This window comes from Bactrocera oleae, chromosome 3 (assembly GCF_042242935.1).
Source record: "Bactrocera oleae isolate idBacOlea1 chromosome 3, idBacOlea1, whole genome shotgun sequence".
Lineage (NCBI taxonomy): Eukaryota > Metazoa > Arthropoda > Insecta > Diptera > Tephritidae > Bactrocera > Bactrocera oleae.
In genome coordinates, this window is record NC_091537.1 from 3,383,776 (window position 1) to 3,398,761 (window position 14,986).

The following is a 14,986-nucleotide window of genomic DNA, read 5'->3' on the forward strand; positions in this document are numbered from 1 at the left end:
TTAAGTTGATAACTTTTAATTGGCCAGAAAGAGGACTCTGCACAGCTTCTAGAACACTTAGAAACATTTTTTTACGAAATAATTACTTCTAGATGTAAAAAAAAAATTTTTTTGTTCCAAAAATTATCTTTTTTGTAAAATTATTTTTTTTCGCTCGAGACTGATAAATAGGTCTTCGCTTCGCTATGTAGTTGTAAGCTTTCTCAGTGTTTAGTAATGACTAAACTTTATTTTCTATTCATTATTGAGAAATCATTAATTATAAGCTATATTTGACGTAATCCTGCTGGACCAGTCCCTTAATCCTTTGACTTTTCCAACTGCTTGAACTGAATAAGTATCACTAGATAAGTGAGCAGAGCTGAAGAAATCTAAGAATGCATTTGCTTAACAAAATTTTCACAAAACCATTAAATTCTTTAACATTACTTTGAACAGTGTTGTATTATCGATAACAAGAAAACCGTAGGCGGTGAAGTGCACATTCTGCCTAATGCTTTTGGAAAGAAACTTGTCAACCTATGCCAATGAAATAAATGCCAATAAGTAGCGAATTTTTATAATGAAGTCTTTCTTACAATATTTTGATATTCCTTGCCCTTTCCATAGACTCTAGCAAGTATTTGCGATGTGTTATTTGCCTGCAATGAAATCGGTTGGGTGAAAGCTACATAAGTAAAGTATAAACATATGAATATTATTTATAAGGATATGAAGAAAACGTTGGAGGAAAAATAACGCAACCTCTCTACCAAAGACACACACTACATCGAATACTACTGACCTCTCTCGTAACTTTAGCGCAGTTCGTTGCTAGCACTACCAAAGCTCCTACGGTATAAGGTAACCACAACAGTACCCGCAACACGTAATGCAATTTATCATTGAGATTGCAAATGTTGAAGGCCAAGTAGTAGATGCAAATGAGCAAATCGCAGCAGGTGCACAGTACGAACACCAGCAACCCCAAACCGGCGTAGTCATTGATCATTTTGTAAACGTCGAGCAAATCGTAGTGTAAACTATAAATCAAAGCCGAATTCTCAGCAAAACATAGACAATTCTCTTCATCTTGAGTCAACGAATTTTTACTAAAAACTCTGTTTGGCACAGTATTGCGATTATATTGAGTTATCAACATGTTAACGAATCGAAAGCGCTCCGCTAGAAGATACAACAGCGCCGAAATAAAAACAACAAAGATGAATAAGATCGCATATTGCAGCAGATAGACGACTGTGTGCACAAAGAAGTAAAATGAGAAGTTATCCAGGCTTTGTTTAACGTACGAGAACGTTGCAATACAATTAAAACCAAGTATCCATATCAAGTATCTATTAAATTGATTCGTTGCAAGTGACCTTTCCAAAGTCGGAGCGGGAACTTGTTTCAGCAATTTGTCCACCTTTAGGAAGCTGTTGAGTATGTTGATAATTTTATCTGTATTACCGGCACAAGTCCACGTTAGTGTAGCATCGCTGAGTATGCATAAAGCGATATCCAGGATATTCGTTATGCCATCTGTATTGCTTTTTAAAAAGAGCAAATCCAGCATTGAGGGTGACAACAAATAGAAGGTATGCAGTATATTAAAGCAAATTTTTATTAACAGTGCGGCTCTGGTAATGTATATTGTATGTCGATTCGGCAAACCGATCTCATATAGCCCCTGTGTAGTGTAAAATGGTAATATACCAACGATTTGAAGCGGTAGTAAAGGCCACCTAAGGTACACGAGTATGTCCCGATGACTGTTCGGTATATCTGCGACGCTCGCATTATTTGCTCTGCTGGTATCTCGCATTTATACTGCTACAATGTACGACCTACTCATGGAACACACAAATTTCAACTGTGTGGTGCTTTTATAGGTACTTTATCGCTAGTTAAAGTGGCAAAAGTACAGTAAGGTGCAAAATTTTGCAAGCAGTATAGTAGTAGCTCTATATTTAAGATTTGACCCTATTTCATGAAGGACTATTCGAAATAATTCTCGATTATTAATGAATAGGTTTCACACAGGCATTAATTTAGTCGATTACCTTAACATTTAGTCATTTAGAAGCAATTTCGTTATACTCTATATACATATATGTACTTTGTTACACGCTATTTTCTGTATACTTTATAAAGTAAGAAATGTTCGACTACATTTGGCTCCATACTGTACACGTGATGTTAAAACGTTTTAACTAATTGCGGAAATTATCGCGTTTCTCGTTCGCAATCGCACTAAGAGCACTAACTTGAACTTTCTATATGACTACTTATAAATTTTATTGAGCTCAGCGATCACCCAACCCGTTTGTGTATGGACGAGTGCACATCAGGAATATCTGCCGCGACAATCAATGAATTATTGCATTGGTGGACACATGTTCCGAGTTGGTTATGAATAAAATACTAGAAGCTTATTTGTTTGTTAAATGCTTAGCTAAGCAAACTGCTCCTTTCAGAAGTAGTGCGAGAGTGATGCTATGACGACCGACAATCACTATGTGGCGAAAAGTATTAGTCCATCGCTGTATTTTAAATATTTTGTAGCACATTTTATTAGTTAGCGCTGAAATTAGCACAAATCTCTCTTCACTTTTCGTAATAGTTCTCGCACTTCAAGCCCATACCAAATTTTTCTAGCATTGTGGTATTCAGCGCTTTATTCAGCTATCATTTTATCAAGCTGAATAAGTGCTGAAAGCCTAAATACCAGGTAAACTCCATATACAAGTAGAGTCTTCGAAATTACATAATTGTGTAATGAAAATGCTTGTAGTAAAACTCTCAATGCTTTTTACTGAGTTGTTTCAGATTCTATGGCTACTTCATTATATTGCCAATCATGTGTCGCTACTAACCTGATTTGTTGCCTTCGCGCAGTTAGTTGCTAAAAGTATTAGAATTCCGGCATAGAGGGGTATCCAAGAAAATGTCCAGATAGCATAATAATAATCGTCACTCGTTGCCCATTCGCAAATGATGCAACCGTAGGCGCAAGACAATAAACCATAGCATGCGTACAATAAAAAAATCAAGAGACCCAGACCGGCGTAGTTATTGACCATTTTGTATATGTCCAGCAAATCGATGTGCAAACTATAAATCATAGCTGAATTCTGCGCAAACATTCTCAAATTGGCTTCATCGTGAGTGATTGTATTTCTATGGAAGCTTACAATCGACGCTGTGCTCGTATATGGATATACTTTCCGTTGCAAATTTGTATTATTATATTGCGCTATCAGCCGATTTATGTATTGAAAGCGTTCCGCAAGAAGATGCAGTAGCGCTGCAATGAATACGATAAAGCCGCACGAGATCGCGTTCTCCAGCTGATAGAAGGTTATGTACACACAAAATTCGATTGAGAAATAATCCAAAGTGTGTTTAACGTATGCAATCATGACAAGAGATATATAACCAAATATAACGAACAAATATCTATTGAAATGATTGGTGGCACAGCGTCTTTCAGCCGGCGAATCTGGATATTGTCTCAGCAGTTTGTCCACTTTCAAGAAGCTATTGATTATCAACAGGATTTCCGTGGTACTACTGGCACATGTCCACGTTATTGTGATATCACTGAGCATACAAAAGGCCACGTCCAAGATGTTGCTAATGCCTTCCGTCTTGCTTCTTATAAAGAGTAGCTGCAGTATTGTGGTTGACAGAATGGCGTTAATGTGCCAAATGTTCAACCCAGTTTTAGCTAAAAGTATGGCTCTGTTTATGTATACCGAACGTTGGTTTGGCGCACCAATCTCATAGGTACTAAGTGTGGTATGGAACGGTAATAGACCAAAACATTTAAGTAATAACAAAGGCCACTTCAAGTAAAAGAGTATGGAATTCTTTACGGGTTTTAGTGTTTTATCGCTCTTAACGCTCCTTTCATGGGCTACGCGATTGAGATTTCGCATTTTCGCGTACACGATTAGCAACCTTGACGTTCAACACTTATATTGAAACTGTATGTGCTGTTCTAAAATTGTCTGTTACTTTTTATGTGGCATGACTTACAGTGAGATGACTTACATTGAGGTGCAAAATTGTTTTGATGAGTTGGTGATATTGTAAGATTTTTAACATTACCTGATATTAAAATATTTTATGATCTAAAATATATAAAACCAAAAGAGGAAACCGCAAACTTACCACAAAATATTTTTACAAATGTCAACAACCTTTTTCTAAACTAATCTCTCGTAGAAACACAGTATAAATTAATATTCTGATTTCGTATTTGCACCTTTATTTCTCTTTTTTTCTCTAAGAGTAAATGCGTTCATGAATTCTTGTTACTGGTTACTGTGAAATTAATGAAAGAATTTATATTCTGAACAGGTTATATTGAGTTTGTCACCATGTTTGTAACACCCAAAAGGAAACCTTGGGGCCGAGCTGAGTCAATTTAGTCATATTCGTCTGCATGTATGTAAACAAGTCCTTTAGTTTACGAGAAATCAATCTGAAATTTTGCACAAGTTCTTTTCTCTCCAAAAAGCTACTCATTTGTAGGAATCGCCAATATCGGACATTTTTTGGCATATTGTTGCCATATAAACTGACCGATTAACCGATTTAGTCCTTCTATGGAAAACTTTCTTTTTCGATAAGGTATCTTTAGGAAATTTGGCATAGAGCACCACGCAAGCATCACAATCTCCAACTTAATTGTTTAGATCGGACCACTATACCATAAAGCTACTCAAACTGACCGCTCGTTCACGTTTTCTGGAAGGTATAATATAACAAATATTTGTTCTGTTTTTTAACTCACTCTACTGTAGATACTCATTGCTCCTTGAGTGCTTCCATTAATTAACAAAATCGATATTGAAAAGCAATTCCCCAAAGTAATCGCTTGTTAAATGCAGTAAGCGGCAGTTCAGTCTCAGTTAAATAAAATGTGTATTCTTTGGGGGAGAGTTGTAGCTAATTATAGCAACTTGACTTTAAAACAATTAAACTATTACATATTTCATCACGTAAACAATTTTAACTAAATATATTTTTGCCAATTGGTGATTACAAAGCTTTTCGAGATCAGATAGGCTATCGTCATGGTCAAGGGACTTTTCAGAAGGTCTCTGTACGGGGAAATGCATACGCCGCACATAGTTTGTGTAATGAAATAAGGTTCTACAACCCTTCCTCTAAAAATTTATAATACTATAATTATATTGTTTAAAATATATAGCTCTACTTGTGCATACCAAAAGGTTTTTTAGCGTTTTCGACTGCTCTTTAAATTCTCAATGAAGTTATTGATATTTTTACATATTTTGGTGTACCATATGATCAAATTTGACCCGGACTTACAAAATAAATAGGCCCTTGAGCCAATACTGTGTGTTTTTAATACACTGCTTATAAGCCTCTTCTGGTATGCCTTCCGTTCCTTCTGCGAATTTTGGTTTTTTCGGTTTGGGCTCACTGTAGGAGCGCATTTCGCAAGATTGTTGTGCGGTTAAGACGTAATATGCATAAAACTATAGGGTCCTCCGCTTCGTTGTCAAGCTTTTTTTTTGTGATCTCTACTCCACGTTGCTCTTGCAAAAGATTCAAGTCTTTTGGTACGAGCCTAACATTGACTTGCATCACATCCAGAGCATTTACCGAAATGTGTTGAGTCGATCCCTAAGATGTTGAGATGTTATTTCTCTGATGCTAACACAATGATTTTCAAGCACTGTTTCTTTAACTTTTCGCTGTTTTTGTCACTAACCGAGGTGGACGACTCGCATGTACCAAGTTTTCGATGACTTCGCGACCCTTACTGAATGCTTTGTGCCACTCAAATATTTATGTTCGTGAGAATCTAGAGTGGATGGAGGTCAAACTTTATACAAACATAAAAAAGGTTGTATCAAATTTTACCGTTTCGGTTTGCGCGAGCAGCTTAAATGAACCAATTCGTATCAAATTGGACGAACTTTCTTGCGTCTCCTTGTGCACAAATCGTCGAATTATCCACATTTTGCAAAGCAAGCTCGATGAGTTTACAATTATGCTACGATATTCGAATCAACAGAAAAAGCTTTGTGGTGGAACATGGTTCGCTATTAAGAAGCTGTTGCACAATTGGACTATTTACTTGTAGTAGAATTGAGCGCTACACATACATATTTCCTATGAAATAAAGCCAAACACGTTTATTTTTGTGTAATTTTTTTGCATTGATTTTTATGATTTTTTGTATGCTTTTCACTGTTTGTAATTTTATTCGTTTAAAAATTTCATTTTGTTCATCTTATTTCAATCAACTTAATAATGTCATTAATGCATAATTTAACTAATTACATTTTAGTGTTTAATGTTAATTCGTAGTTAGTTGTTAAACATAATTTCATTTTATAATAATTAGGTATATTTGCAGTAAAAAAAATTAACAAATAATGACCCAAAGCAGAGGAAATACGAAATTTAAGGTTTTCTAAGGTTGCCACTGCTTTTGCAGCTACTGCCAACGCTAATGCATTCACAATTCATACTTAATTTTAGTTGTCTCCTTTTAGATCTTACATTACATTTAATTGTGAATGTTCGTTTACAAGTAATTATAATATCCCGTTACGTTTTTAACTATTTATGCAAGTGTTTGCTCGACAGCTTAATTGCTTTTGTTGTTGTGTTTGGTTTTTTGGATTTTTTTGAAATATTATAATTTTTTTTGAATTGCTTTCGGTTTTAACAGCTGTGATTTTTGTTTTTATCTTTAACGCAATATTTTTTTTATCTTTATACTGTTATTTACTTAACGGCTGTTGCTAGCTCTGTACTAAGTTATTTAGATCACTATTTGTACTAGAAGAAAAAAATAAAAAAAATAAATTAAAACTTAAAATAAATAACTTAATTAATTATTTAAACTTAATTAGAATTGGTATCAAGAAAATTGAGAAATTATTATGAAATCATAAATTTGTGTTTTACTACGTTTACGTGTGTATGTGATTTATATAAAAACACGAATTAAATATTTCTCAGCATTTTAATTTTTGTGTTATTATTTCGAACGAATTTAATTAACATTTTGTTGCTTGTCACACAATTATGTGTAGGTATGTTTACTTTTGTTTCATAAAATTATTTGTTAATCAACATTATTACTGTATGTTTGTATGTGTGCTTAAGTAGTTTAATTTTTTCCAATTTTTTAATAAATTTTATTAATTTAGAATTTCGTATGCTTCATTGCAAGTTTCTTATGCTTAATGCGATGTGATGAGGCGTTAGAGTGAGTTGGAAAGGGAAGAGAAAGAGTAACGAAAATGAAATCTTTAAAGAGAGACAAGTGAAACCTTAATGTGTGAGAGTTCAAAGTACTGAGCAGTTTTCAAGCTAAAAACAGTTTAATGAAATTTATTGAAAACTGTAAAACGGAAATGAAACTTTCGTAGCTGTACATATGTAAACAAACACACCGAGCGCAGATCGCGTAAAAACGCACGTGAGCGCGACAAAGAGTAAGCACAGCAGCTGTTAGCGCTCACTGAGTGCGACGCTTGCGCCGATCAGCGCTTTTAAAGCGCTTTCTAGCTTTTCACTATTTTGCACTTACCCTAATTTTGCCGCCTACCCTAATTTGTCTGCGTGGTTTCAGATGTGTGTTATATATGTACATAATACGGATGTGCCTGCGCTTGACTGGTTCTTCGTCAAGTGTTCTGCCTTAAACGATTATGTAACTTCTTGATAATTATTTTTTATTATTTACTTTTTTCATTTCACTGCATCATCTCACTTCAATATATGAAATCATGTTTCATTCTCATTTAAATTATATATATTTATATATATATTTATTTATTTTTTAGTTTCTATGAGTTTGTAATATTAATACTAGCTTATTTATATACTAATTTTGGAAATTAGACAAGATTACAATAACAATTCGATCGTTACTATAATTGTTCGATTCACATTCAATTCACTGCTTTTACAGCTCAAGCTTATGCTCAGCGCCGCTCAGTTGGCGCTCGATTCAACAACTCTATTCCGTTTTCTATTGAATTCAGTTACTGTTCTTAGTTTTCGAGTGACGATTTTTCAAATTCTTATACGAGTTTTAACTTTAACTGCGTTTGTTTACAATGTTTTCTATATTTTTGTTTTATATTTTTCATTATTTTGAGTTGTTGTTTTAATGGCGTTTCAGCTGCGCTTACAATATAATTGATTTCACTTAAGAGCGTGTGTGTGTGTAATTACGCATAATAAACTCGCCACCACTTTAAAGTGCCATAAACACGTTTTGTCTGATGAGTCAGCCGTTCGCTAGGGTGCTCAGGCTGCCTTGTGTGCCCAAGAGTTTTTTCATATGTTTTACTTGAAAACGACAGTGGTGAAAAGGTAGCGCTGCAATATCTAGCTGGTGAAAAATATCTCAAATATTAAAACATAAACTAAATTCGGTGAACCATAACAAAATTATCGAGCGCTTTACGTATTAAAAGAAAAATCTATAAATAATAATTACTCCTCTCCGTTTGAACAAAGCGCGTGTTTTAAATCTTATGCCTGAGCAGTGCTTTACAAACTCGAAGAAAATCTAATGCAGGCGCTTAAAATTCACTATATTTCTACTGCTGTGGGCTCAAAAACTACGTACGCGCATAGGTAAAAAACAAAAAAAATAGATTTTTTGAATTGTTCTGAAATTTTTGTGTGGTTGCAAAACTACACATTGGAAATTATAGTGTGCTGAAAAATTATATTGTTTGAGATCATTACCCATTTGTTGTTGTTTGTTCTTAATTCCTGGCTTGGAAACAGCATATATGTTTGTAGCCTAACGCAGCCGTGCCACAGATGTTTTGCAGGATTTGAGCTTATAAAACCGGGTTGCTAGTGTTCTCACCTGCTTAAACTGCTATTGCTAGTCTTGTGAGCGTATAACTTACACTCATCCCAACCCTTGTAAGCCAAATGTACAATGTCGCGGCTGCGCAACTAGTTGACTCGGTGAACTTTTCCATATTTTTGGGATCATAATAATCGGCCGTGACGTTCTTTTGTTACTTTTCTTGAAGAGAACTGGTAAGCTCGAAATTTAAACCCTAAATATTAGAGCGAAAAGTAAACTACCTCATATATTATTTCAACACATAAAAGTTTGCATGCAGAAAGCTTAAGTGAGCTCTTTTTGAAATACTATTAAAGTTGTGAAGAGCTTAACCTATGCGATTGGCCTCTGCTGCTTCCAAGCACAATAACTGAACATGTCTTGTACTTATACCAGACTTATGTCAGTGGAATGCATAAATTTGCTTTGAACTATTTGCAATTTGTGAATGTAAAAATAATAATAAAAAGTAAAAAAATTAATAATATATGGAGTGCCTGTATGCATTTTCACACCGCCGTGAACATGTCACCGCATTTATATATAATATATGTATGTCAATTTCAATTATCATTATACTCATTGTTTACATTTTTACACAAAATCTCGCTTATCAACTTCCCTCTTATTATTAATTACTACATACTTAATACAATACATACAGAGGCGGCGTGCGTGAGTAGCGCACGGCAAGGCGCGAACGCACACGTATGCAACGGCAGCAGTATGCAAACACACACTCATGCATAGGCATGTCCTGCAGCACACACACACACACACACACTCACGCAGGTGCACACGTGTGCGTCACGCATCGTCGCTTGCTACGCGGCACGCAGCGCCTGTCGTTCGGTCGGCGACTCCTCCCGCTTCGCTGTGGCAGTGTATTGGCGTCGAGTTGTGTCAAACCATTCCGTTCAAATTTGTTTGTTTGTTGCTTGCTTTACATGCATATCTTATGCTTACATAATTTTAGTTAAACATTTTATGCGTTTTGCTTTGGTTTTGAAATGAACGTGAAAACCAAAAAAACAAAAAAAATAATAATAAGTAAAAAAAAAAATGAAAAAATTTAGAAAATATGAAAAAGTTAGAAAAAAAACACAAAAAAAATTTTTTTTAAATCATCTAACTTATTAAAATTGGAGTTTTAAAGTAGAAATATGTGTGTGTAGAATTCTAAAAAAATGTGTATGTGTATGGCATAGAAATTATATAATTTTCAAAATAATTTTGATACTCTCGCAACATGTTGCTACAGAGTATAAGAGTTTTTTAAAATAGAAATTATGGCGCTTTGAAAATTGTATGTTTTTATTATTTTGTGTTTATTGTAGGTTTTGTGTAACTTTTTTTAAAATACATTTTTTAGACTTTTTGACTTTCACCCAAATTTAACACAGTGTATCCTAGAAAGAAGACGTAAGCAGTGTTTCTGCTCGCTTCGTTGCCGCACGCAAAAAGTGCCGTGCAGAAAGTTTACGTTGTAATTGTAATTACGCTTTTAATTCTTTCAAGTTTACTGTAAAGTATTGTGTTTTCCTTAATTGCCTACTGACCGCTATTATCCTTATTTAATTTGGTTGCTTGCTTTTGTCTGTCGTCGTGTCGTCATGCTACTTTTTACATAATAAATCAATGAGAAATTCTGCGTTTTCATTCAATTATTTTTTAATTATCATTATACTGCTTTCAATAAATTTTTTCTTTATTTTTAATTTTAATTTGCTCACTTTTTATTTTGCTTAGTAATTTGTAATGTGCACCTACAAAAAAAAATTAATTATATATATATTTAATTTAATATATATATATATATATATTTATATGTATATGTACGTACGTTTAATTCGCTTAGCTTGTTTTTGTTGTTTTGTTTTTATATATCAGTTGAATTCTTTATATAGTAACTAGTCATAATAAATGTATTTTACTTTCGTCTTCAAGGGTTTTATTATTTAATTTTTTTTTCTTTTCGTTTTTGTTAGTTTACATTTTGTTTGTGTTTTTGCATTACTTCGCAGTAGTTTATTTCATAATTTCCTCAATACATATTGAACTACTTAAGTTTAAGTTTTTAAATTTGTGTGTTTTTAAATTAGTAATCTTCATTCATTGTTTGTTAGTACGGGGAAACTCACTTAATTTTTTTTTAAAGTATTTGTTGTTGGTTTTTGTATTTACTGCTCTATTTTACTTTTATGTTTGCTCCGATGCTCGCGCTTCAATAGATTTATTTCTATACGATTACTTGCTGCAATTACTTTTACTTCGGTTAAATTACTATTTTTCCTTCAGTTAATCAGGTTAAATTATTTAGTATTTTATCAAGTTTTTAACTGATTTTGAGTAATCATTATTATTTTAAATACATTTGCTAATAATAACTATGTTTTATTATTTATTTATATTTTATTTTACGCTTTATTGAAGTTAGTAATGTTCTGCTTAAATTAACGTACTTAAAGTGTCGTTTTTAATTGCTTTAAATGTAATTAAATGTAGTAATTAATTACTACTGTAATATATCTTTACAATTGCTATATTTTTGGATACTCAGTTTCTCACCATTACAATACGTGTTCACCTTAATGTTTTATATTTTGTTTTCACTTTGCTACAAATAAGACTTAATGTTTAATATTTACAAGAATCCTTTGCTTAGTTTTAGCATAAAACTGCCTTAATGTTATTTGCGTTTTGTAATTCAATGAAATCTTTGCATGCGCTTAATTAATTACCGACAACAGTTCTCTAAGTACTTAATTAGTGCACGATGTTCAGGAAATGTTCAAGTTTATTTGATGGTAGAGAGAGAGAAGACAGAATGCAATGAAAGCTACTCACATAACGGTTTTAGAAATTTCCAAAATGGATAAAAAGTAGGCTCAAGCCGTTTTCAAAGAATCTTTAGGGAAAACGTGCAAATGTTACAGCTGTTACACAGCTTGCCATTGCGAAAAGCTTCGTGTTAAGTTTACCGCGCTGTACACATTTAATTTGACGACTTCAGCTTTCTCTCTACATGTACATATATGTGTTCGAAAACAAGCAGATATATATACTTTAAAAAGCGAACTGCCACCTAAAACCGTTATATTTTGAAAAATACATCCGAGAGTATTGTTATTAGTCATCAGTAGTGTATTTATTACTAAATAACGAAGAATATGAAATATGTGATTATACCCAGATGCTAAGTTCAGCACAGGTTTTACCCATGGTTGCTAAAAATTTCTTACTTCTTGAGCTAACTTTTGTTGGACAGCACTAAAACATTCGTTTGCATTTTTCGTTTTGCTTGAAATTAATTACATTTGATTTTATATGGTACTTTAGACGACTTAGTCTAACCCTACTTATTGCTAACTAGACACGCGCTACTTACAATACTATACACACATACGCACACAATTTTCAAAGGCTCACTTCAGCATACACTCTCCAGTTCAGCCACGCCTGCCTGCTGCATCGCTTGTCGCTTGCGGTACTCATAGAATTCCGCACGCATCGCCTGCAAGCGCGCTTCTACATTGTCGTAGCGTGAGAAGCGTGTCTTCCGCATTGGACCGGCGTATGTTGCGGCACCCGAAGTGAGTGTGGACGCGCCAACACCATTGTGGTAAAGGCTACCACTGCTGAGCGGGCCAAGCGTATGGTGACCGGTGGTGTCCACGTGCAAATTGAGATCCTCCCGTAGCAGGCCGCCGGTGGGTGTAGATGCGCTCGGTGTTGGTGTGGCCGGGTCGAATTCGTAGTGTCCATCGACGCTGCCTACATCTACCGACTTTGGTAGATTGACATTATCCGCCGCCGCATCGAGGTCTGAGATCATACCAAGCCAGTGTTCCATGGTGTAGGGTGGCGTTGTAGGTCTATGTTGTTGCCGCTGTTGCTGGTGCATGCTGCTGCCAGCTGCGCCGCTGTAAGACGCATAATAGGGAAGTGAGTTGGATGCAAATAAAGACGGGTGGTGGAGTTGCTGGTGATGATGGCTTGCTGGCGCTTGTCCTTGTGCCTGCTGTTGTGCCGATAGCGATGTTATGCCGAAGTAAGCGCTATTATTGGCTGGTGGCGGTGGAGGTGGTCGATACGGTGGCAGTAATCGCCATTCACTGGTGCTGCCCGAGTGATGAGATCCTTGTGGATGATTAGAGTTGTTTTTCGAGCCAAAACCACTCGAACTGGAGCGCGACTCCGGCGAAGCTTCCAAGCCCATAGCACCTACAGGCGCAGAGCGTAGCGTGAGATTCAGGTGCGGCAATGGTGACATCAGCTCCGATTGTGTACGTCCAAATAGACGGGCGTAGTGGCGTGGATACCAGCGCGTTCGCGGCCGGTAACTGTTATATGGTAGCTGCGAGTGGTAGTAATTCCGCCATGAGGGTGGTGAGGGTATTTGTAATGGTAGGAAGCTATCTGATGGTTGTAGCTGCTGCTGTTGCTTCTCTTCTTGTTGCTGCTGGTTGTAGCGTCGCGTCTCCTCTTGTATGGTGCGCAGCGATGGCAGTTCGTGAGCATAATAGCGATAACGGCTGAGATTGCCACTAGTCGCTGATGGCGTAGGTAACGAACGTTCGGCCGAACCGGGATATACGCTGCTCAAATCGCTGAAATGTGGATGCAGATGCTCGCTACCAGGTGTCGTCAGTGACCACGGTGAGGTGAGTAAGCCGCCACCACCGCCACCACTTGTGCCACCAAGACCGCTAATATGCTGATGGGTACCGCTGCCTAAGGTGTCATTTGGCGTGCTGGCTGGTGAGCTGGAAAAGATGCGTGATATGCGCGACGGTGTATATAAATTGGGTGTTAAGTGTAGGCTATGCATATGCTGTTGGTGGTACTGATGACCGCCAAGATAGGAACCGCTACCTAAAGTATTTATATGCAGCGGGCGACTGGTGGGCTGTGCTGGTTGCGCCAGTTGCAAATTGCGGTAGATGTTTTGCCCATACTGCCCGCGGTAAATGTTTTGATAACGCGCGCCTGCATTGCCTGCCACATCGTCACCAAGACCAGACACTGCGCCAACCCCCGAAATGCCCGCGAGCCCACTACTACTGCCACCAACAGCAGCATTGCTACCAACACGCAGTAGTCCACCGAGTCCCTGTAGGAAGCCACGCGCCGAACCGACGGCTGACTGTAAGCTCAGTTGAGAAGGTGAGGCCACCAAAGGACGACGCCAGGAGGCACGCGCAGTAATAAAATTGCGACGCGACAAAAACCCGCCATCGTCACTGGAAGATTTTTGCGAAGCGTGGCTATTGCGGCGTACTGTGGCAGTATCCACCTCGTCGACACCCTCCATTTCCGCACCACTTGTGAGCGCATTGAGTTTGCCATTGCTACCGGCCTTAGCGGTCGAGATTATAAATCGTCCGTCGACGGATCGTTGAATTTGACTAACGGAGTGACGATCGCGTGCGCCTTCTTCCTCAGCATGCGGTGAACTGTAAATGGAGTGACAGTTGGTGCAGCGGTCCGGCGGCCAAATCCAGTGCAGTATAGCAATTAGTATCGTGGTTAGACTTGATATTCGGGCTTGTTTAAATCTTTGCGGAAAAGAGAGAGTAAAAAGTGCATAAATTAATGTGAATGTTACAACAGAAAGTTTTTACAGAAAAAAAAAAAATTACCATCTACGTGCCAAACACAAATAAAAAAGCTAGTGCAAAATGGTGAACATGCTTAAAAGTTTTGAACTTCGAAAAATGGTTTCAGTTTGTTCTATTGAAGCACGCATTTTTCTATAGTTCAAAATAGATCTTATGCATATTTACATTTACATATATTATGAGGTATGAATATATTTATCAGTAATTGCAAACCTTGTGGTCTTCAAAATCCAGAAATTATTGAATTCGAATTACATAAAAAAGACAACAGATATTTACATTGGTATGTTAGAACACTTGTATGTTGTTGTATATAAAATAATTATGAATTTTATGTAATGCCAAAATGAGCGAAACGTAATATAATATTGGTTATGGCAAAACAAAATGGTGAACTAATTACCGTTATTTACTATAAATGGGAAAACTAGAATCAAATAAAATGAAATAACTTCAATCACGCAACATGTTCAGCCATGGAAAATAAATATGCATTTTCAGAACTACGAAAATTCTA

General features: G+C 36.2%; 3 protein-coding genes across 6 annotated transcripts in view; all 3 read right to left on the reverse strand.

Moving 5' to 3' along the window:
- Positions 1 to 299: 299 nt before the first annotated feature.
- Positions 300 to 1,804, reverse strand: LOC118682183 (gustatory and pheromone receptor 32a-like). The gene is made up of 4 exons (XM_036369770.2): positions 785 to 1,804; positions 579 to 641; positions 430 to 519; positions 300 to 371 (listed from the first exon to the last, which is right to left on the reverse strand). Exons 1-4 carry the CDS (start codon positions 1,802 to 1,804, stop codon positions 300 to 302), a joined length of 1,245 nt encoding a protein of 414 aa, XP_036225663.2.
- Positions 1,805 to 2,837: 1,033 nt separating this feature from the next.
- LOC106627551 (gustatory and pheromone receptor 32a) lies at positions 2,838 to 3,920 on the reverse strand. Its single transcript, XM_014247702.2, has one exon. The coding sequence runs from the start codon at positions 3,918 to 3,920 to the stop codon at positions 2,838 to 2,840; it is 1,083 nt and encodes a 360-aa protein (XP_014103177.2).
- A 2,263-nt stretch (positions 3,921 to 6,183) lies between these two features.
- The window catches only part of tutl (immunoglobulin superfamily member turtle), a 114,946-nt gene continuing 106,143 nt past the window's right edge, over positions 6,184 to 14,986 (reverse strand). For 3 of the 4 annotated variants that reach the window (XM_036369264.2, XM_036369263.2, XM_036369266.2), the window contains one exon: positions 6,184 to 14,406. In XM_036369264.2, the coding sequence (XP_036225157.2) occupies positions 12,279 to 14,406 (2,128 nt within the window). In that variant the 3' untranslated portion in view covers positions 6,184 to 12,278. The remainder of the gene's footprint in view (positions 14,407 to 14,986) is intronic. The other variant, XM_070107294.1, reaches the window with a different exon arrangement.